The sequence below is a fragment of the Lynx canadensis genome, chromosome C1 (assembly GCF_007474595.2).
Source record: "Lynx canadensis isolate LIC74 chromosome C1, mLynCan4.pri.v2, whole genome shotgun sequence".
NCBI lineage: Eukaryota > Metazoa > Chordata > Mammalia > Carnivora > Felidae > Lynx > Lynx canadensis.
This window is the reverse complement of record NC_044310.1, coordinates 78,676,598-78,701,167: the sequence shown is the minus strand read 5'-3', so window position 1 is coordinate 78,701,167 and position 24,570 is coordinate 78,676,598. Positions and strand designations below refer to the sequence as shown.

At 36.1% G+C, this 24,570-nt stretch overlaps 1 protein-coding gene across 2 annotated transcripts in view; it reads right to left on the bottom strand.

Moving 5' to 3' along the window:
* The window catches only part of CCDC18 (coiled-coil domain containing 18), a 115,798-nt gene extending 91,576 nt beyond the window's left edge, over positions 1–24,222 (bottom strand). Inside the window, exons 1-6 of one of the 2 annotated variants that reach the window (XM_030326761.1) lie at positions 24,058–24,222; positions 22,715–22,878; positions 21,822–21,996; positions 18,685–18,843; positions 12,400–12,506; positions 11,093–11,221 (exon numbers count right to left, since the gene is read on the bottom strand). In XM_030326761.1, the coding sequence (XP_030182621.1) occupies positions 11,093–11,221; positions 12,400–12,506; positions 18,685–18,843; positions 21,822–21,996; positions 22,715–22,848 (704 nt within the window). In that variant the 5' untranslated portion in view covers positions 22,849–22,878; positions 24,058–24,222. The remainder of the gene's footprint in view (positions 1–11,092; positions 11,222–12,399; positions 12,507–18,684; positions 18,844–21,821; positions 21,997–22,714; positions 22,879–24,057) is intronic. The other variant, XM_030326762.2, reaches the window with a different exon arrangement.
* Between the last annotated feature and the right edge of the window lie 348 nt (positions 24,223–24,570).

Genomic DNA, 24,570 nt, shown 5'->3' with positions numbered 1-24,570 from the left:
AAGTATCTCTTACTTTCTAAATATATGTAGTACTTAAGTTTGGATAGCAACTGTGGATATCAAAGTGTCTATCTGGTTCCAAAGTTTTAGATAAATGGTAATGGTTTAAATATTTTCTTAAATGTTTATTTATTTTTGAGAGACAGAGTGCAAGTGGGGAGGGGCAGAAAGAGAAGGAGACACAGAATCCAAAGCATGCTCTGAACTGTTGGCAGAGCCCGACGCAGGGCTTGCCGATGTCGGACGCTTAACCGACTGAGCCACCCACGTGCCCTGGTAAGAGTTTAAATAATAAGGGATTTATCTAAAAATCTTAGAGAATATATTCCATTACATAGTTTGCATCAATAGAGCTCAGAGGGCAAAGGATACCTGTATTTCTCACTTAAACAAAACCTCCACTGATACGCTTTCCTCTCTCGTCCTTGCTTTTAAGACAAACTTACCCACTTTTACATTTACCTACTCTTCCTCACCACTAATTAAAAAAAAGCAAAGACGGATTTTAGCCATACAGAAAAGTATACATAAACATCCATGTACTCCCAATCAAGCTTTAATGAATCTTCTTTTTTTTGTTTCATGTAGCATTTTTTACTTTAAGCAAACATTATCGACATTACAGAGCTGAGGACCCTGTGTCCCTTCCAAATCCCATTCCCCTGACTTCTTCCAAAGGTAACCGTAGTCTTTTTTTTTTTTATTACAAAACATTTTGTATGTTCACACGTTCACCTAAACCCACAAGTAATACATCCCAGTTCACTTATTCCAAGAGGCACATTATTTTCATCATTTTAACACCTCTAAAATTGGTATGTATTTTATAATTAATGGTATATAATAGTTTCACGGTGATATTTTTCTTACTGATTACCTAAATAATGATGCACCTTAAGATCTGTGTAATCTTATATTCAATAAAACATCATAGTTTCTTCCCATGTTTTTATACTTTATATGATCACCCTATATATATTTATAGCATCACACTATATATATCCTTCTGCAGATTGCTTTTATTCAGTATCATTCAAGATCTATGTTCATCTTTGTGACTATAGTTCATTTAAAAAAAATTTTTTTAATGTTTATTTATTTTTGAGAGAGAGACAGAATGTGAGTGGGTTAAGGGCAGAGAGAGAGGGAAACACAGAATCTGAAGCAGACTCCAAACTCTGAGCTGTCAGCACAGAGCTCGATGTAGGGCTCAAACTCACAAGCCGTGAGATCATGACCTGAGCCAAAGTCGGATGCTCAACCGACCGAGCCACCCAGGCACCCTGACTATATAGTTCATTTTTTAAAATCTAGGGCATACTATTCTATTGCATGAAAATAGTATAATTTATTTTGTACATTTTTTATTTGATAGACATTGAGGTTGTTTCCAATTAATACAAACATGTTGCAGTGAACATCCCAGTGCACAGCTTCTTGGCAGTATGTGGGAGAGTTTCTTTAAAATAAACAAGAGCTCTGTGCTGACAGCTCAGGCCCTGGAGCCTGTTTCGGATTCTGTATCTCCCTCTCTCTCTGACCCTCTCCCGTTCATGCTCTGTCTCTCTGTGTCTCAAAAATAAGTAAACATTAAAAAAAAATGTGTTTATGTGCTCGCTTCGGCAGCACATATACTAAAAAAAAAAATGTGTTTAAATAAACAAGAGCTGAATTGCTAAATATTTTCCAAAAGGTATTTCCAAGTTGAAGGTACAAGGTAGGAGCACCTTTAGTTTTATGAAATCTTTTTTATTAGTTTTTTTTAAGTTTTTTTTTTTTTCAATGTTTATGTACCTTTGAGAGAGAAAGACAGAGCACAGTGGGTGAGGGGCAGAGAGAGAGGGAGACAAGACACAAAATCTGAAGGCGTCTCCAGGCTCTGAGCTGTCAGCACAGAATCCAAGGCAGGGCTAGCAACTCACAAACTGAGAGATTATGACCTGAGCCAAAGTCAGACACTTAACTGATTGAGTCACCCAGGCATCCCTAGTTTATTTATTTTTTGAGAGAGACAGCAAGCAAGTGAGCAACCGTGTGTGGGGGAGGGGCAGAGAGCAAGGGATACAGAGAATCCCAAGCAGGCTTCACACTGTCAATGCCTGCGGACATTTTGAACTCACAAAATATGAGATCATAAACTGAGCAGAAATCAAGCATCTTGGATGCTTAACCAACTGAGCCACCCAAGCACCCCTGAAACCTTTTTTTAAAAAGTGGTACAGCAGCACTATCAATTTACATTCCCAACCAAAAATGTGTGTAAGAGTTTCTGCTGTACTACTACACCTTCACCCATGCTTAGAGAAAACAGTATATGATAATAAAATAACCTACTTCAGCCTCTCAACAATCTATAATGAAGTACCAAAAATGAGGCAGTCACAGGTTAAGTAACTTGTCTAAGATCTCATAGATTACAGGGAATATAACCTGTTTCCAAAAACTCTTAAGCATTTTGCACTACTACCTCTGGCATGGCATTCAATCTAGCAGGCCGTAGCACTACAGTGTTTGGGTTTAAATTCTCACTGTACCACTTTCTGTGTGTTCTCAATCTCTCTCAAATTCAGTTTCTTCATCTGTAAAATGAGGATGTTGTCAATATTCTATGATTGTTTGAAGAGTAAACGAGTTATACACTTAAAGCACTTAGAAAAGTATTTCCATATAGTGAATGCTAAGTTATTATAATTATCACCAAATTAAAAACTTATGCCCATCTAATAGTGTTAAGTGATTGTATTTTTACAACCTCATTGTAATTTTTTTTTAATTTTTTAACATTTATTCATTTTGAGAGACAGAGAGAGACAGAGTGCAAGTGGGGGTAGGGCAGAGAGAGAGGGAGAGACAGAATCCTAAGGCTCCAGGCTCTCAGCTGTTAGCACAGCACCAATGTGGGGCCCGAACTCACCAACAGAGATCATGACCTGAGCCAAAGTCTGACACTTAACCATTCCATACAGTTTTTGAAGTTTTATTCAAGGTAACTTAATGCAGGAGAGGGGTGGTGGGGAGAGGAGATATCCACCAGCAAAAATTCACATAGCACTGCAGCTATTCTCCACAAAGTCCAGACCTTAGCCTATAGGTTTAATAAAGCAAGGGGACACATGGAGTGGAGTGGGAAGAGCACTGTAGTGAGATCAAAGGGTTTGTATGTATTTCAAAAGATTGTATGCACCTGACAGCTAACCTTTAATCAAACCTTGAGGCACTACCTGTATGTCAGAAAGGGAAAAGACTATGTTATTTCTTACAGATTCCTGGGAGGCCAAAGCAAGCCTCTCCTCATCCCTACCTTGATGGGCATTTCTAAAAGGTATGTATATTAATCTCCAAGGGTCCTGGAACACATAAGCCCCAAGAGAGGTAATCCAGTGAACATGAACAAGATGGAAGGCCAAAGATAGAGTCAGTATTGTCAGTACTCCTACAAGTTCAAAGCTGGGATCTAATTATTAAAATCAATAATTAATTCTCCCAGCCACAGTTTTTGAACTTTTTTGTTTTTTAAATTTCAAACAGGTACTCCTTAATGCAGATTCGCCAATTTTTGATATTTTGCCACAAATGCCCATGTCTCTCACTTGAGAGATTTTTTTTGTACTGAACTACATTCTAGAGTAATTAGTAACCTTCACCTTTATTTTATTTTAATATTTTTTTAATGTTTATTCACTTTTTGAGAGACAGAGAAGAGTGTGAGCAGGGCAGGAGCAGAGAGAGAGAGGGAGACACAGAATCTGAAGCAGGCTCCAGGCTCTGAGCTGTCAGCACAGAGCCGAATGCGGGGCTTGAATTCACGAACCGTGAAATCATGACCTGAGCCAAAGTCAGACACTTAGCTGACTGAGCCACCCAGGTGTCCCAGTAACCTTCACCTTTAATACTTTAGTACGTATCCTAAGAACACAGACAATGCCTCATATAACCATAACTATCAAATTCAAGAAATCTGAAACTGTTACAACACTATTATCTAATATACAATTCACATGTAAGCTTTATCAATTATTCCAATAATGTTCTTTACAGACCTTTTTTTTCCTTCTGATCTAGGATCACATACTGCTTTTAGTTATCATAAATCTTTAGTTTCTTTAATCTGTAATATCTCAGCTGTTTGTTAAGTCTTTCATGACACTGACTTTTTTTTTTACAATAATAGCTTAAATTTATTGAACATCTATTATGTGCCACAGAGAGTTTTAGCTGCTTTACATACCTAATCAAAGAGTCACAACTCATTAAACTGGACATTATCCTTATCTTATCTGTAACTAGGACCCAGAAAGATTACACAATATTTTCAAGGCATGCCCTCATAGTTACTAAGTAGTACACCTAATGTATGAATCTAAGAAGGAGGAGGACTTAACCACTGGACTACTGATACAAAATTAGATGTCAGACAAGATACATAAAAAACATGTGCGTTTAGAATCATGCTATGCATGGGGTGCCTGGGTGGCTCAGTCAGTTAAGCATCCAGCTTCTACTCAGGTCATGATCTCACAGTTCGTGGGTTCGAGCCCAGCATTGGGCTCTGTGCTGACAGCTCAGAGCCTGGAGCCTGCTTCAGATTGTGTGTCTTCCTTTCTCTCTGCCCCTCCCGTGCTCATGTTCTGTCTCTGTCTCTCAAAAATAAATAAACATTAAAAAAAAAAATCATGCTATGCAAATAATTTTTTTCTTATAGGGAAATATGGGCATTTTCTGTTTAGTAGATAGTAAAAACATACACACACACACACAGAGGTTACTCAAAGGTCTACTCTGACACTGCTATTGAAGAGTCACACGGATGAGATCTTCAACAGCCAGAAACTGATGGTCAATTCTGTTTTCTGTGAAGCCCTGGACTCAATGACTCTACCTTCTTTTACTTCCCAATGTGATCAAGTATATAACCCATGACTAATACTGGCATAAATGTGCAGCAGCCACTCAAGCTATTTGGAAGTTGCTTATCACTACAACATGATTTTCTCATCCTGCTTCCCCTCTCTTTTCTCAACTACCTACTATTTCTTAAGCCTATGTACTTCATCGTGAGAGAAACACATCAAACTAGAGTTCTCTTCTGCTCTCCAGATGATGTGTACCCAGTGAGAAATTCAGTAAATCAGTGAATAAATGCTGCTAAATATTTGCTTAACCTTGTCTGTTTCCTCATGAGGAGATTCAGGCTATTCATTCTGGGGAGCACACTCCTCCATAGATGACATAGTACCCCTCTTATTATATACCACATATAAAAACACATGATGGCAGTCTGTCCAAAACCTTGGTGGGTTTTTTGTTTTGTTTTGTTCTGTTTTGTTTTTTTGGGAGACTGAGAGAGAGAGAGAGAGCCAGAGAGAGAGAAGGAGGGAGAATCTTAAGCAGGCTCCATGCCCAGCTCAGAGCCCAACTTAGTACTGGATCCAACCACACTGGGATCATGACCTGAGCCAAAATCAAGAGTTAGACGCTTAATCGACTTAACCACCCAGGCATCCCCACCTTAACTTACTGATTCTTCCATTATTTCCTCTGATTCGTAATGCTACCTCTTACATATCAAGTTTCTACTGTGTGTATGTTTGCTAAAAAGGGTCTGTTCTATACCACTGATATTTTTTGGTTTATTCCTATACCAACATCACATTGACTTAATTCATATAACTTCAGAAGTCCTGGTGTCTATAGGCATGCTCTCCACCTTGGTCTACAGCTTCAAAATTGCCTCCTTTATTCTTGGACCTTGGCTTTTTGGTATAATATTTACAGTCCGTTCGTTAAGTTTTACCAAAAATCTGTTGGGATATTGATGGGAATTATATCAAATGTATCAATTATTTTGGGAAAAAGTGACACTTTTATATTAGGGTTCCTTTCAGAAAAATGGTATCTACTTCATTTTAGTATACATGCTGCCAAAGTGAGCAATGGGGTATACTTCATTAGGTAGATCTTCTTTTAAGACTTGCAACCAAATTTTATAATTTTCTCCACTGGATTAATCATGTCTTTTATTCTGATGTTTTGACATCTGGAACTTCACTCACCCTAGGAAGACTGGCCCTCCCTCCCAAGGTTAGCCAATTCTTAGAGACAGTAAACTACTCACCTGGAAGTGTACCTTTCATAAACAAACTAATCAATCCAGAGCCTCCTCCTCACTCCTCTATTTGGCTCTTACACTCAGGACCAATAATCCCCTATCCTACTTACCTCAGGACCAGGTACCACACAACTCAGGACAGCCTTACACTACAGCCCGCTGAGATTATTCATACTAGCCAATCCTAAACCTGCCTTCCCTGCTTTCACTGTGCCTTCCCACACAAACCACAAAAACATCTCTTTTCCTCCCAAATCCCTCAGTCTCCTGACCAACCCTGATGCTTCCCTGTGTGGCCCCCTACATGGCCTGTCATGTCTCCTGTTTCTAGGGATTTGTGACTATAAAAATTCCTTCTGCATGACAGTCATTTCCATGTCTGATGAAAGCAAATCTGAGCACATTTTTAAATCTTCATTAAGATTGTACATATTTTCTGTATATTTTTTCTTATTTAACTAATAGTTTTAATTTTAATGTTTTACTAAGTCCAGAAGTCTTAAGTGAATGAGTTTTTATATACATATACATCCACAAAATTACTATCCAGATCAAATACAGAATATTCAAGTACCCAAAAGACTCCCTCCAACATTCTTTTTTTTTTTTTTTCAACGTTTTTTATTTATTTTTGGGACAGAGAGAGACAGAGCATGAACGGGGGAGGGGCAGAGAGAGAGGGAGACACAGAATCGGAAACAGGCTCCAGGCTCCGAGCCATCAGCCCAGAGCCTGACGCGGGGCTCGAACTCACGGACTGCCAGATAGTGACCTGGCTGAAGTCGGACGCTTAACCGACTGCGCCACCCAGGCGCCCCTCCCTCCAACATTCTTTACTCAAAAAGGTAAACACTACTTGGAGTTTTTAATACCATATATTAAAGAATATATGAATCAAGAATTTTACCTATTCTTGATTTCTTATGGAAATGTACTATATTCTTTTGCACCTGGCTTCTTTTGCTTACATTATCTATGATATACATTCACTTAATGTTGTTAATAGTTTTAGTTGCTCTTTTCCATGAGTGTATATGTTCCATAATGTGAATATAACACAATTTATTTATTCTATTATTAACATTTAGCAATTATGAATGAAGCTACTTTGAACACTCTTGCACCTATCCTTTGATAGATACAGGCATTCATTTCTGATGCAGTAAATGCTAGATCACAGGGTGACGTATGTTAGCTTTAGCAGATAATGGCAAAGTTTTCCAAAGTGTTTCTACCAATTTACACTCTTAGAAATATATGAGAATTGTAGGGGCTCCACAAGTTTGCCAAAACTTGATATTGTGAGTCATTTTCATTTTAGCCACTGTGGGCCATAATGGGCCTGTTTCCTTTTGTCATCACCCTTGTTTTGTTTATTACTTTCTTGTAGGAAAATCTTTAACTATTGATTCAATATCTCTAATAGCTATATTTCCATCCAGGTTTTCAATTTATTAAGTTAGTTCTGTTAAATTATATTTTGTTGAGAAATCATTTATTGATTCCAAATTTTCATATTTATCATTCTAAAATGGTTCATAGTATTTGGTCTTATTTCTTTCTTTTTTTTTTTTTTTATGTTTATATCTTGAGAGAGAGAGAGAGAGAGAGAGAGAGAGAGAGACAGAATATGAATGGGGGAGGGGCAGAGAGAAAGGGAGACACAGAATCCAAAGCAGGCTCCAGGCTCCAAGCTGTCAGCACAGAACCCAACACTGGGCTCAAACCCACAACCACAAACCATGAGGTCATGACCTGAGCTGAAGTTGGACACCCAACCGACTGAGTCACCCAGGCACCCCTTTCTTAAATCATAGCTAAATCTATACTTTAGAAGTCCTTTTCAATCCCAATATTGTTTTTTGTGCTTTGTCTCCTTGATTAATTTTGTCTGATGCCCATTAGTTTGGCCATTTTGAAAAGAACCAGATTTAGGTTTTGGTGATTTTCTCTATGGTTTCCCTGTTTTCTATTCGATCATTTAATCCTATATTATTTCAATACTTCTATTTCCTATTTTTCTTTTGATGATTTCTTCAACTGTGCTTTTCCTGACTACATAAATTGGATGTTTTAGCTCATTCATTTTCATGCATATATTAATTTCAATATATGCATAGGAGACTAAAAATTTCCCTCTAAGAATATCTTTGGTGTCAGCCCACAAGCTGTGGTATTTTTTATATTGTTCTGTTCTAAAAGTTTTTTTTTTAATTTTTTAAAAATGTTTATTTATTTTTGAGAAAGAGAGACAAGAGTGTGAGTGGGAGAGGGACAGAGAAAGAAGGAGACACAGAATCCAAAGCAGGCTCCAGGCTCTGAGCTGTCAGCATAGAGCCCAATGCAGGGCTTGGACTCACGAACCATGAGATCATGACCTGAGCCAAAATTGGACACTTAACTGACTGAACCACTGAAGCGCGTCAAAAGTTTTCTAATTTTTGTCCTAATTTCTTCAATGGTCCGTAAGTAGCAAGAAAGCTGGCTTTAAATTTCTAAAAATACATGATTTGGGGGGGGATTACATTCTAACTTAATTGTACTACAGTCTGAGAAGGTAATATATACAACATCAATCTTTTGGTGTTTGTTGAAACTCATACTTTCTGGCATAGTGAGGTAAAGATTATAAATGTTCTAAAAGTGCTTGAAAGAATATGACTTTTCAAACTGTTGGGTATAGGGTTCCATAAATACATACATTAGATCAAGATTACTAGTTGTCATTCAACTCTTCAATTTCTTGCTTTCATGTTACTAATCTAATAATTCCTAGTAACTGTGTAAGAATGTTACCTGTATGATTAAAGGTTTGCTCATTACCATGTGAAATTTTATTTTCTTTATATATTTCTGGGCTTGACTATTAGATACATGTAAGTTTAGAATCTTTACAGGCTCCTGGTTAGATATTATTTAAACCTTATATAAGAGTCTTCTTTTTAAACTTTATTTTAGAGAGAGAGAGAGAGAGAGAGAGAGAAAGCAAGCAGGGGAGAGGGCAGAGGGAGAGAGAGAGAGAGAGAGAGAGAAAGAAAGAAAGAGAGAGAGAGAATCGTAAGCAGGCTCCACACTCAGCACAGAGCCTGATGTGGAGCTTGATATGATGACCTGGGATTATGACCTGAGCTGAAATCAGGAGTCTGACACTCAACCAACTGGGCCACCCATATAAGAGTCATTTTTATGCTCAACATCACTCATCACCAGGGAAATACAAATCAAAACCACAATGAGATACCACCTCACACTGGTCAGAATGGCTAAAATTAACAACACAGGAAAACAACAGATGTTGGTGAGGATGCAAAGAAAAAGGAACCCTTTTACATTTTTGGTGGTAATGCAAACTGGTGCAGCCACTCTGGAAAAAGTATGGAAGTTCCTCAAAAAGGAAAAAACTAGAACTATCCTACAACCCAGCAACTGCACTACTATACTTAGTATAGGTAAATACTTTTACCCAAAGTATACGAAAATACAGATTCAAAGGGGTACATGCACCCTGATGTTTAAAGCTGCATCAACAATAGCCAAACTATGGAAAGAGTCCAAATGTCCATTGACTGGATGTCCATTGACTTTATCCATGAATGGATAAAGAAGAGGTGTATATACATACAATGGAAAATTACTCAGCCATCAAAGATAATGAAATCTTGCCATTTGCACTGATATAGATGGAGCTAGAGTGTATTATGGTAAGCAAAATAAGTCAAAGAAAAATACAATATGATTTCACTCATATTGTAATTGGAATTGAAGAAACAAAACAGATGAACACAGAAAAAAAAAAGAGGTAAACCATACAACAGATACTTAAGTATAGAGAACAAACTGAGGGTTGATGGAGGGAGGTGGCGGGGGGGGTGGTGGGAAATGGGTTAAATGAGTGATGGGTATTAAGGAGGGCACCTGTGATGAGCACGAGGTATTGTATGTAAGCGATGAATCACTAAATTCTACTAAAAATGAGTATTACACTGTATGTTAACTGGAATTTAAATAAAAACTTGAGAGAAAAAAATTTTTTGAAAACAAAAATGGAGACTATGATTTTATCCTGTGTAAAAAGCTGTTATAATTATATTATTATATTGGAAAATATTATTAAACTAAAAAATTTTAAATGTTTATTAGTTTAAATGTTAATTGACATTGATAGTTAAGGGTTCCTTAGTCAAGACTACCTACAAAACTTTATATTAAGACATGCTTTATACAAAATCAGGGCACCTGGATGGCTGAGTTGGCTAAGTATCTGGCTCTTGATTTCAGCTCAGGTCATGATCTCAAGGTTTGCAGGTTCAAGCCCTGTGCCAGGCTACACATTGACAGTGCAGAGCCTGCTTGGGAGTCTCTCTCTCTCTCTGCCCCTCCCCAATTTATGTATGTGTGCACACTCTCTCTCTCAAAATAAACTTAAAGAAAAAAAAAAGACATGCTTTATACTTTCTTTTACTCACGAATATATTTACTCACGAATTTTATGTAGGAAATAATTTCAGAAAAAAGTAAATATCATTACATTGATAATCATTATCAGACTTCTAATCCCAATCCAGAATGCCAGCAACATGAAATTTTTAATGGAAAATGAAAAACTATTAACAGACAAAAAGAACATTAAATTTTTCTACTGCTAAGTTTCTGAAATATTTTCATTTTAAAAATTAGCTACAGGGGTGCCTAGGTGGCTCAGTCAGTTAAGCATCCGACTCTCAATTTCTGCTCAGGTCATGATCTCGCAGGTTGTGAGTTTCAGCCCTGCATCGGGCTCTGTGCTGACAGCGCAGAACCTGCCTGGGATTCTCTCTCTCTCTCTCTCTCTCTCTCTCCTCCTGCCCCTCTCCTGCTCACTCTCTCACTCTCAAAAATAAATAAATAATTTAAAAGCAGATAATAAAAATTAGCTACAATTTAAAAAAGGTAATATATTCTTTTTCCCCCTACAAAAACAATTATCTGCTTTAAAACACATACCTCTTTCCTTGTTTACTTTGTTCAAGTAAGTCTACCTTTAACTTTATACATTCCTCTTGGGACTTCTGCAAACTCTGCTCCTTTTCAATCACCATTTTCTGGCTCTGCTCTAATTTATCTTCTGCCTGTCTATAAAATAAAGGAAAATATTTTTTAAAGGCTATTAAAGAGATTATTCCAGTTATGCAAGATAGCTCAACATTAGGAATTCTATCAGCTTAAATTAGCAAGGTAAGAGAAACCAAGATTTAGTAAGAAATAGAGAAAAGGCATATTTATCACTTATCAACTAAGAGTTTTTACAAGGAATAAAATGATACATATACAGTCAGATACTAGAAGCATAACCATACAGTTCAAAAATTAGGTAAGAATGACTATTATTACCACTATATCCAATGATTTTTCTGATAGTTACTAAAAGAAAAATGAAAAAGTACTAAATAGAAATTTTGAAAAGGAAAGACAATATTTTCTTTTTCTGCCAATATTATTAGCTGCCTGAAAAATCCAGGAGAATCAAAATGCAAAATTATTAGGGTAAAATAATATGACAACTAGTCCAATTACAAAATAATTATATTACACAAAGAGCAACAGCCTTCCTATATACCATCAATTAACAGAACATGAACAAATTCACAACAACCAAAAATATAAAATATCTAGGAATAAAATTACAACATCATGTGATACAAGGAAAATTACAAAATTCTGATGGTCACAAAAGATGACTTTAGTGTACATCAGAATAACCTGCAGGACTTACTAAAACACATATTACTGGATCCCACCTCTCAGTTTGTGATTCAGTAAGTTTGAGACAGAACCTGAGATCTACAATTCTAACAACTTCCCAGAAGATGCTAATACTGCTGGTCCCAGAACTACACTTTGGGAATCATCAAAATGGAATGATGTGCTATTTACTATGCATATATTTCTCATTTTATTCAAAGCAAAAGGGGATAAATTATAAAGTGCCTGATTCCTTGTATTTTATTCTTAAATTCCCATTGAAGCACCAGTATATACTACTATATAGGGCAAGAAATGAATTAGTGCATATTCAATAAAAGCATGTAAATAAGCATCTCAGCTCATTTTATGTCTTTTTTTAGCCCCCGTAAAACACATGCATCTTGGAGCCAAGAGGAGTTATGATGGACCACAGAACAGATTCCACAGGTCCTAAGATAGTCTCTAAGCCACTAGAAATTTATGGGGTGGGGAACAAGATTTCACAAGATATATCAAAAAGCACAAGTAGGAAGTAAAAACTTTAAAGCCATAAAAAGTATATTTACCTCAAAACTTTATCTTGGGCTGAAACTTCTGCTTCCAAATTTATAATGTGTTCTTCCAAGATAGGCACACTGGCTGCCTGTTGTTGAACAGATTCAAGCATAGAAACCTAGAACAAAAAAGTAACTTTTAGCACATTTTCTTTCACAAAATAATCTACTTGATCCTTTGTGTCTTTTTCTGTTTGCGAGGGTGTTCAATATAAAGCCCCAATCATCGATCAAATGTGAAGCTCACCCTATCTCTTCCTTTGATCAACATTTACATGGGCGTGTCATCATCACAAGCCAGTATCAGCATGTAAGCTCCAGCCATTACCCTCAACTTAATATCCCAAGATAATTAACTATTTGGGGGGGAATAAAGAATCTCTACTGAAACCAACCAGGAAGATAAATTTCACATAAACAGAAAATTCAATATAAAAGATAAAATTATAAACAAGTAAATAAGAAAATACCTACTGAACCATTTTACAATTTAAGACCTAATTTTAGAATACATCTTACTAGAGAAAACTTAGAAGATACAAAAAGCAAAGTAATCCTACAACCTGGAAGATAAAAAGAATATAGCAGGGTGGGAATCTACAACCTAAATGGTGTCTGGAAAGAATATCAATAAGGGACCTAATTATCCCTGAAAAAAGGAAGCATGAGGTCCAGGAAAGAAAACCCAGAATACAGCTAAAAATGTGCTGGTAAGTCAACCCTCCTTTTCCCATTCCTTTCAAAACACCAACAGTCCAGTGATAGCCTACCAGGAAGAGAGAAAATTTATTATCTAAGAAACTGAACAGGAAAGGTTTAGGACTATGTAGAACGATGAGCAGGGATGAAGTAGTTATAAACAAGCTGGTTGACATAAAACAGTTTCCAACTTCCTACATCATCTCATTTAGGGCTATCCCACAGGTGGGAAATCAAAGGATTCTTTGCTGGAAAAATTCAACAGCTCCAAAGAAAAAGGCCTCACATACTGATTTTGGGCAAAAGAGGCTGGGTATCTCCCTAGAAAAGATCCACCTCCCCAGGCATCACCAACATATGAAGTGCATTGGACAATAAACTTCACCTTTGTACAGAGAGCTTCCAAAGCGCATTTAAGTGCCTTTCTCTTAAATATAAAAAGGTAAAACATGAACATCTGAAAAAAGGGCTTCTAACGTAAAAAGTCAAAGGCCATAACAAAAGAAAAAGGCAACTGGCAGCAAGCAAGGCAAGTATGCACACACACATAGAAACACACATTAAATCTTAAGAAAGCTAAGTGAAGATACTGCATCAGGATATTCTTCCAACCCCCCCTCCCAAAAAAAAAGATTAAGAGAATATGGAAAAGCTCTGGAAAATGAAAAAAAAAAATCTGACAGCTAAAGTAAGATTCAATAAAGGTGTAGATGATAGCTTTGAGGAAATTTGAAAAGTATCATAAGAAGACAAGGAGATGGAAAACATGAAAAAAAAACCTTAAAAGATTCAGAGGACCAATTGAGGTAATCCAATATTCACCTAATAGGAAAAATAAAAGAGAACAGAAGGAAGAAAAGCAGATAGGTGTAAATGGGCCTTAACATACAAAGGTAGAACATAAGGGTAGTAGCAGACCTATCTACTGAAACTTGGCAGGCCAGAAAGGAATGGTATGAAATCTTCAATGTGATGAACAGGAAAAATATGCAGCCGAGAATCCTTTATCCAGCAAGTCTGTCATTCAGAATAGGAGAGATAAAGGTTTTCCCAAACAAACAAAACTTAAGGAATTCATTACCACTAAACCAGCCCTACAAGAGATTCTAAGGGGGACTCTGTGAGTGAAATGTTGCAAGGACCACAAAGTACCAGAGACATCACTACAAACATGAAACCTACAGATAACACAATGACACTAAACCCATATCTTTCAATAATAACACTAAATGTAAATGGACTAAAAGCTCCAACCAAAAGACATAGAGTATCAGAATGGATAAAAAAACAAGACCCATCTATTTGCTGTCTACAAGAGACTGATTTTAGACCTGAGGACATCTTCAGATTGAAAGTGAGGAGATGGAGAACTATCTATCATGCTACTGGAAGTCAAAAGAAAGCTGGAGTAGCCATACTTATATCAGGCAAACTAGACTTTAAATTAAAGGCTGTAACAAGAGATGAAGGGCAATATATAATTACAGTGTCTATCCATTAGGAAGAGCTAACAATTATAAATGTCTATGCACCAAATTCAGCAGCACCCAAATATATAAAACAATTACTCACAAACATAAGCAACCTTATTGATAAGAATGTGTAATTGCAGCGGACTTTAATATTCCACTTACAACAATGGATAGATCATCTGGACAGAGAATCAGTAAAGAAACAATGGCCCTGAATGATACATTGGACCAGATTAACCTGACAGATATTTAGAACTCTGCATCCCTAAACAACAGAATATACTTTCTTCTCAAGTACATGCAGAACATTCTAAGACAGATCACATACTGGGTCACAAAACAGCCCTTAATAAGTATAAAAGAATTGAGATCATACCATGCACACTTTCAGACCACAATGCTATGAAACTTGAAATCAACCACAGGAAAAAGTCTGGAAAACCTCCAAAAGCATGGAGGTTAAAGAACACCCTACTAAAGAATAAACTGGTCAACCAGGCAATTAGAGAAGAAATTTAAAAATATATGGAAATAAATGAAAATGAAAATACAACAATCCAAACACCTTGGGATGCAGCAAAGGCAGTCCTGAGAGGAAAATACATTGCAATCCAGGCCTATCTCAAGAAACAAGAAAAATCCCAAATACAAATTCTAACAGCACACCTAAAGGAACTAGAAGCAAAACAGCAAAGACACCCCAAACCCAGCAGAAGAAGAGAAATAATAAAGATCAGAACAGAAATAAACCTAGAACCCCCCCAAAAAACAAAAACAAAACAAAACAAAAAACAGTAGAGCAGATAAATGAAACCAAGAGTTGGTTTTTTGAAAAAATAAACAAAATTGATAAACCTCTAGCCAGGCTTCTCAGAAAGAAAAGAGAGAGGACCCAAAGAGATAAAATCATGAATGAAAATGGAATTATTACAACCAATCCCTCAGAAATACAAGCAATTATCAGGGAATACTATGAAAAATTACATGCCAACAAAATGGACAACCTGGAAGAAATGGACAAATTCCTAAACTCCCACATACTTCCAAAACTCAAACGGAAAGAAATGGAAAATTTGAACAGACCCATAATCAGCTAAGAAATTGAAATCAGTTATCAAAAATCTCCCAACAAATAATCCTGGACCAGATGGCTTCCCAGGAGAATTCTACCAGACATTTAAAGCAGAGTTAATACCTATCCTTCTCAAGCTGTTCCAAAAAACAGAAATGGAAGGAAAACTTCTGGACTCATTCTATGAAGCCAGCATGACGTCGATTCCTAAACTAGACAGAGACCCCACAAAAAAGGAGAATTACAGGCCAATATCCCTGATGAACATGGATGCAAAAATTCTCAACAAGATACTAGCAAGTCGAATTCAACAGCATACGAAAACAATCATTAAGCATGATCAAGTGGGATTCATTTCTGGGCTGCAGGGCTGGTTCAATATTTGCAAATCAATCAGTGTGATATATCACATTAATAAAAGAAAGGATAAGAACCATACAATCCTGTCAATAGATGCAGAAAAAGCAGTTGACAAAATACAGCATCCTTTCTTAATAAAAACCCTCAAGGAACTCAGGATAGAAGGAACAAATCTAAACATCATAAAAGCCATATATGACAACAGCTAAATCATCCTCAATGGGGAAAAACCGAGAGCTTTCGCCCTGAGACCAGGAACACGACAGGGATTTCCACCCTCACTGCTGTTGTTTAACATAGTGTTGGAAGTCCTAGCATCAGCAGTCAGACAACAAAATGAAATCAAAGGCATCAAAAGTGGCAAAGATGAAGTCAAACTTTCACTATTTGCAGACGACATGATATTCTACATGGAAAATCCAACAGACTCCACCAAAAGTCTGCTAGAACTGATACATGAATTCAGCAAAGTTGCAGGGCACAAAATCAATGTACAGAAATCAGTTGCATTTTTATACACCAATAATGAAGCAAAAGAAAGAGAAATCAAGAAACGGATCCCATTCACAATTGCATCAAGAACCATAAAATGCGTAGGAATAAACCTAGCCAAAGATTTAAAATATATGTATGCTGAAAACTATAGAAAGCTTATGAAGGAAATTGAAGAAGACACAAAGAAATGGAAACACATTCCATGCTCATGGATTGGAAGAATATTGTTAAAATGTCTATACTACCCAAAGTAATCTACACATTCAATGCAATCCCAATCAAAATTGCACCAGCACTCCTCTCAAAGCTAGAACAAGCAATCCTAAGATTTGTATGGAACCACAAAAGACCCCGAATAGCCAAAGTAATACTGAACAAGAAAACCAAAACAGGAGGCATCACAATCCCAGATTTTAGTTTCTGCTACAAAGCTGTAATCATCAAGACAGCACAGTATTGTCACAAAAACGGACACATAGACCAATGGAATGGAATAGAGACCACAGAATTGGACCAACAAATGTATGGCCAACTAATCTTTGACAAAGCTGGAAAGAGTATCCAATGGAAAAAAGATAGTCTCTTTAACAAATGGTGCTGGGAGAACTGGACAGCAACATGCAGAAAAATGAAACTAGACTACTTTCTTACACTATTCACAAAAATAAACTCAAAATGGATAAAGGATCTGAATGTGAGACAGGAAACCATCAAAACCCTAAAGGAGAAAGCAGGAAAAAACTTCTCTGACCTCAGCCGCAGGAATTTCTTACTTGACTCATCTCCAAAGGCAAGGGAATTAAAAACAAAAATGAACTACTGGGACCTCATCAAGATAAAAACTTCTGCACTGCAAAGGAAACAGTCAACAAAGCTAAAAGGCAACCGACAGAATGGGAAAAGATATTTGCAAATGACATATCGGATAAAGGCCTAGTATCCAAAATCTGTAAAGAACTCACCAAACTCCACACCCGAAAAACAAATAATCCAGTGAAGAAATGGGCAGAAAACATGAATAGACACTTTTCTAAAGAAGACATCCAGATGGCCCAAAGACACATGAAAAGATGCTCAATGTCACTCCTCATCAGGGAAACACAAATCAAAACCATACTAAGATACCACCTCATGCCAGTCCGAGTGGCTAAAATGAACAAATCAGGAGACTACAGATGCTGAAGAGGATGGGGAAAAACGGGAACCCTCTTGCACTGTTGGTGGGAATGCAAACTGGTGCAGCTGCTCTGGAAAACAGTGTGGAGGTTCCTCAAAAAATTAAAAATAGATCTACCCTATGACCCAGCAATAGCATTGCTAGGAATTTACCCAAGGGATAAAGGAGTGCTAATGCATAGGGGCACTTGTACCCCAATGTTTATAGCAGCGCTTTCAACAATAGCCAAATTATGGAAAGAGCCCAAATGTCCATCAACTGACGAATGGATAAAGATGTGTTTTATCTATACAATGGACTACTACTTGGAAATGAGAAAGAATGAAATCTGGCCATTTGCAGCAACGTGGATGGAACTGGAGGGTATTATGCTAAGTGAAGTAAGTCAGGCAGAAAAGACAGTTACCATATGTTTTCACTCATATGTGGATCCTGAGAAACTTAACAGAGAACCATGGGGGAGGGGAAGGGAGGAAAAAAAAGTTACAGAGAGGGAGGGAAGAAACCATAAGAGACTCTTAGATACTGAGAACAAACGGAGGCTTGATGGTTGGGGAGAGGGAAAGTGGTGATGGGCATTGAGGAGAGCACCTGTTGGGATGAGCACTGGGTGTTGTATGGAAACCAATCCAACAATAAATTATATTTAATATAAAAAATAATAAAAATAAAAATAAATAAACATTTAAAAATAAATAAAATTTTTTAAATAAAAAATACAAAGGAAGATAAATAAGTTGTATTTCCTTCATACAAGAAATAAAACTACATAAATTGATAATCTTAAGATTTTAAGAAGCTATGACTTCTGTAAATGTACACACTATACAAGCTACCCTAAATCATTTTCAGATATTAAATTCATATAAAATTGATTTCATAACATGTTGATACTATATTATCATAACAAAAGTTATTATACATAACACATTAAGGCAAAACATGGAATATTTTTCCAATTATAAATCTTAAAATGATTCCAGTTAATTTCTACTTGCATAGTCACACTTCAAGAAACATACTTTTGCTCTTGACTGTGTTAATTCAAAGTGGACAGATTCCATTTTAGTCATTAAAGAATGATTCTGTGAGACCAAACAAGCATTTTGTTGCCTAAGTTTGTTAAGTTTTTCTCGAAGACTTCTGATCTCCTGATCCATGGAAGTAGATGAAAAAGACATCTGAAAAATGAAAAAGAGCAAGCTGTGTTGCATTATTTCATTATATGTAATTAATGGAAAACTGTAAACAATTATCAGTAAAATGTCTACATAGCTCAGAAAATGAGTTAAGATGTTTAGTAAGTGTGGTCGAGGACGTGTGGGACAGTAAGCGCTCTCCTCCACTGTGGTGAACACGTACATAAATAAGTATAGTTTAGAAAACAATGGTACACTTTGGGAAAGTTCTTAGTATTACCAGTAAGGTTCAACATACTAAAACTCAACAATATTACCCCTGGGTATAAATTTAAAACTTTTGCAGCGGGGGGCGCCTGGGTGGCTCAGTAGGTTAAGTGGCCGACTTCGGCTCAGGTCATGATCTCACTGCTCTTGAGTTCCAGCCCTGCGTCAGGCTTTGTGCTGACACCTCAGAGCCTGGAGCCTGCTTTGGATTCTGTGTCTCCCTCTGTCTCTGCTCCTCCCCTACTCACAGTCTGTCTCTCTCAAAAATAAATAAACATTAAAAAAATTGTTTTTACACCTGAAAATATAAAAATATTCATACTAAATTTCCCCATAAGAGACAATAAATGGAAAAAAACCAAATGACTGTCAACAATAAAATGGATAATGGATAAATTCTTTAAACCAACTCTTCATTTCGGCTAGGGTCATGATCCCAGGGTCATGGGATTGAGCCCTGTTTTGGGCGCTAGACCGAGCATGGAGCCTGCTTAAAATTCTCTCTCTCCCTCTGCCCTTCTCCCACCTTGTGCTCTCTCCCTCTGAAATAAAAAATAAATTAAAAAAATAAAAATAAAAAAGTAAACTATACACAAATTTTTATTATACTTTTAAATATATATTTTATAATAAATTAATTTTCTAGAAGGTTGAGGTTTTCAAGACATAATTTTTTTTGAAAAAGTAATATACTTATGCAATTCAAAAGTCAAAACTATACAAAACATACAGAAGCCTCATTCCCATTTTTAGTAGATAGGTAACCATTTTTATAAGTTTCTTATTTATAAAACACCAATCACACAGCAAAAAAAAAAAAAAAAATAGGGAACTGCTTATACAGTTATTAACTACAGAGTTATTAAGTTATGGTCTTAACTAAGCCCAGTCTTCTAGTGTTTCCACATTCATTTGCAAGCAATACAAATTACCCACTCCCACACTGACTTAGGCAAAATCTAGCATTCTAATTATGTCATTCTGTACCTTGCATTTTTTAAACTATATATCCTGCCAATCTCTCCACAATCAATATAGTTGGAAAGTCCTATTCTTTTATTCTCTCCCCCAACTCAGCTGCAGTTTCCATTGCATGTTTATTCAACTAATCTCCTATTACTGGACACTTGAGGTATTTCTAATCTTCTGTTATAACAAACAATGTTTCATTTTGTATTTATGCATGCATACCTGTCAGGTATTTTTCTAGAAATGGGATTTCCACATCAAGAGTAAATGTATTTGTGATTTTGGGAAACATTACCGAATGCCCCTCCACAGGGGCTATATCATTTTGCATTCCTACCAGCAATGTATGAGAACACCTATCTCCTTCTAATTTCACCACAAAATACGGTATCAAACATCTGGATGTTTTAACAATCTGATAGGTTAAGAACTGGTACCTAAGTATAGTTTCACTGTGAATTCCTTTTATTATGAATGAGAATGAATACCTTTTTATTTGTTTGAAGATCATTTTAATTTCCTTTTTCACACATATCTATTGCCCATTTTTCTATTGGGTTGTTTATCTTTTCTTCTTTCTAGAAGCTCTTCCCATATTAAAGAGATTACCCCTTTGTCTTTAACAGGCATTACCAATATTTTCCCCCTCCAATTTATCATCTGTCTTTTGATTTTGCTTAAGGTAAAACACAATGATTTCAAATAAAGCATATATGTAACAAAACTGATCAGCAATTTGAGTTAGGATAGAGGTCAATTTTCCAGAATGTAAAAAAAAAAATTTTTTTGCCCCCAGAATTACATAATCTTTGTAGACATGGAATTTGAATTTATTTTCTAAATTGCTGGCTCACACTGCTTCATTAAGTAGCTCCCTTACAAAAAGAAGACCTCTTGGGGCACACTGGGTAGCTCAGTCAGTTAAACATCTGACTTTTGATTTCAGCTCAGGTCATGATCTCACGGTTCATGAGTTTGAGCCCCACATGGGGCTCCACGCTGACAGTGTGGAGCCTGCTTAGGATTCTTTCTCTTTCCCTCTCTCTCTGCCTCTCCCCCACTTGTGCGTGTGCATGTTCTCTCTCTCTCAAAATATCTAAATAAACTTAAAAAAAAAAGAAAAAACATCTCAATTGTTAGCTTTCTGAAGTGGGAAGACAAATTTTTATTCGAAAAGATGATGAAGTGCATATGCAACTGTATCTATATATGCATGCTGGCAGTGAGGCAATAGAGCATAGGAAGAGAGTGGAAAGGGAGATTAAAGGGTTGAGTAAGGAAGAAAGGTAAACACAGTGAGATGGACAATATGATTGAATACGAAATATGGAGAGAGAGAGAGAGTTCCAGACTAGTAAAGATGTCGAAGAGCATCCACAAAATTCAGGGATAATGAAAAGAACAATGCCATGTTATCATATAGCACCTGATTCAGGCTAAATATGGTAAATATACCTTAACCACTGAATAAATAACTGATTACCTATTCCGTACATGGGATAGTGCCAAAAATCACAGGAGTTACAATTTACTTAGGAAAGCAAGCCATTTAATTGCAAAAAGGTAATAAATATAGAAGTTTAAAAACAGAGCAACACACCAAAGCAACTATTTTCTTGTTAGGACACAAAAAGAACCATAACATTTAAATTCAATGAGTCTTAAGCATGATGATAAAAGACTATGGAAAACATAAGACATTTAAAGAAAAAACTCAAAGTATTTTAAGTAGACAGATCTAAAACCAAAACTACTTTTATGTAGACAGGTCTAAAAACAATAACCTTATCTCTTGTTTTTTTTTGAAAATCAGTACGGCCACTGGGCATTTTACAAACTGTTTTATAAGGTGTGTGATTCAAAAGTCCAAGCTGGTTAGGCAGAGAAAGATCTTCCAGGATGAGTTTTTCAGACCTTGAGAGATTAGAGGTATAATCAGAATTTTCACTTGGACTAACACTAGAGAAAAAAGAAAAATACATTTTAATTCCTAGATGATTTAAGTAGTCACTCCAATTTCTATACATCAAATAAGAAAACAGAAAAGCACCTGAAGTGCTGCTGGAAATCACATTTAGTTCTGAACTTAAGGCAATGTCACAACTAAATTTCTTAATAAAGTGTAATTAGTTTTAAACTAACAATCTGTGTAGTCTAGAGACTATACGCTAGAATTACTTAAGATTCAAAAAAAGAGTCAAAATAATAAAAGATTAACCCCGAAACATATATTTTATACTGAGTCCTAATACAGTAAAAGTGTCAACTTAATGTACAAACACTTCCCTAATATTTCTACTTTTTCCTTAAACCAAGGGTTACATTAAAAATTACAGAAAATTGGGGTGCCTGGGTGGCTCAGTCGGTTAAGCGTCCGACTTCGGCTCAGGTCATGCTCTCGCAATCTGTGAGTTCCAGACCTGTGTCAGGCTCTGTGCTGACAACTCAGAGCCTGGAGCCTGCTTCAGATTCTGTGTCTCCCTCTCTCTCTGCCCCTCCCCTGCTCTTGCTCTGTCTCTCTCTCTCTCTCTCAAAAATAAATATTTTTTAAAAATTACAGAAAAACTATTTCCTATTCTAAATATGTATTAGAAACAAAATATATAATAATGAAATTCATACATTTTACATTCATAAAGTCATATTCTAAAGTCTACATATGATTTTACTTACTTACCTGGATAACTCTTCCCCTAAACTCTGTAAACTCCATTCTGTTATCTTCAGTTCATGTCTTAAAGAAGCAACATTTGCAAGCAAACTTTCTTCTTCATGGTCTTTATTACAGTAGTCTGATGAACTAGATTCCATTTCTTAAAAAATGAAATGAATTTCTTGTACCTTGATGGAAAGAATCTGTGGTGTCAGTCAAAATACTCTCACAATAATAGAATTTAACTCATTATTTTTCTATTTTCTCAAATGATGTGCAATCTTTCATAGTAATTTAAAACAAAACAAAACCCCAGTAACAAGGAATTTCTCTGCACTGTAAAGCCATGCAAATGGAAAGTTCAATAGAATTTCAGTGAGTCAATTTTTTATTATATACAGAGTCTAGTTATTCTAGTCCCCCTTCTCCAAGCACATTTAATCTTTCTAACAATTGTGTGCATTAAGTACTTTTATTCTACGTTAAAGATGAACTAAGAATATGACAAATTAAATAATTTACTCAAGGTCATACAAACTGTCAATGGTAGAAACAAGATTTGAACCGAAGTCATCAGTATCCAAAGACCTTTTAACTATGTTGCACTGCAATTTCTAACTTATTATAAATCAATTTCAATATGAGCTGTTTGAACTTACATGCTCAAGTTACAAGGTCCAGAAACCTGATAAAAATGGTATCATTATAATCATTCATATTTTCTTAAAAGCAATTTATTACCAAGTAAAGTTTAACTCCTTCTCCTATTTAAAATGGTTATAAGGTTTAAAAAACACACACAGTCACATCACAACCATAAGGATCAAAATGGCATTTAGCAAGTTAACTCATAGAAATACATGAAGAAAAGCTTTTCTTTCTTCAACTGATGACGATCTCTGGAGTTGTGAAATTCTCTACTAAATAACCTTTGCAAATAAAAAATCATAACTAAAGGCCACATTTTGTTATTAATAATTAATACATAAAATCATTGCTTCAAAGTATATATTAGTAACTAATATAATAAAAACTAAGGCTTTAAAATCTTTACTACTCCTGTAGATCTTTCTGCATCTTAAAATTACATTCTTCTTTCAAATCCCATTTACCTTTGTCATTGTAGCATCTCTCTCTCATTACCCTTCTAGAATTCTGACCACATCCCAAGCTCCAAAAGGTTAGGAGTCCTGTGTATTATGTTCAGGACTGTAAGGCACTTGCAGAAGTTCAGTATGTTCGGTGAATAAATGATGACTCCCTAATTGCCCTTCTTTCCTTTCATTGAGCCAAAATAGTTTGGTAAATTTACTTCCCACTCAAAATTTCTCAGATGTAAGGAGGAAGATTAAAAAGAAAACCCTCACCTTATTGTAAGAAACTGTGCCACGAAATTAAATGAGACGCTATGTCATCGCAGAGAAAATGTTTCTTTTTTCCCCTTTCGTTTGCACAAATTTGTTTCTGCTTAAGTGAGAAGACTCTCCCATACAAAAGTCAGTGGATCAGGTCCCCATTCTGCTCTATCTTTTCAACATCTCTAGCCTCCTACAGGATGGTGAAGGAAAAAAGGGTACAGACAATTTGGGTAAATTCTAAAATGCCATTCAATATCACGTTTCAACTAAATCAGGTTTTGGGTCCAACATCTGTGCATTTTAATGTAACAATTCCCTAACACTTCAATACCAACGAATATATTTGCTTTTTAACTTTTTTTCTTATTAGAGCATTTACTGTCAAAGATTTTTTTTCTTCCCTCCAACTTACAGTAGTTATAAAAGTCTATTCTCACACACGTGGCAAAGTATTTTTGGTCCTAATAACGTGTTTGTAGCTTTACGCACGCACACCCATCAACACCGAAGAGCAAAGTGTTC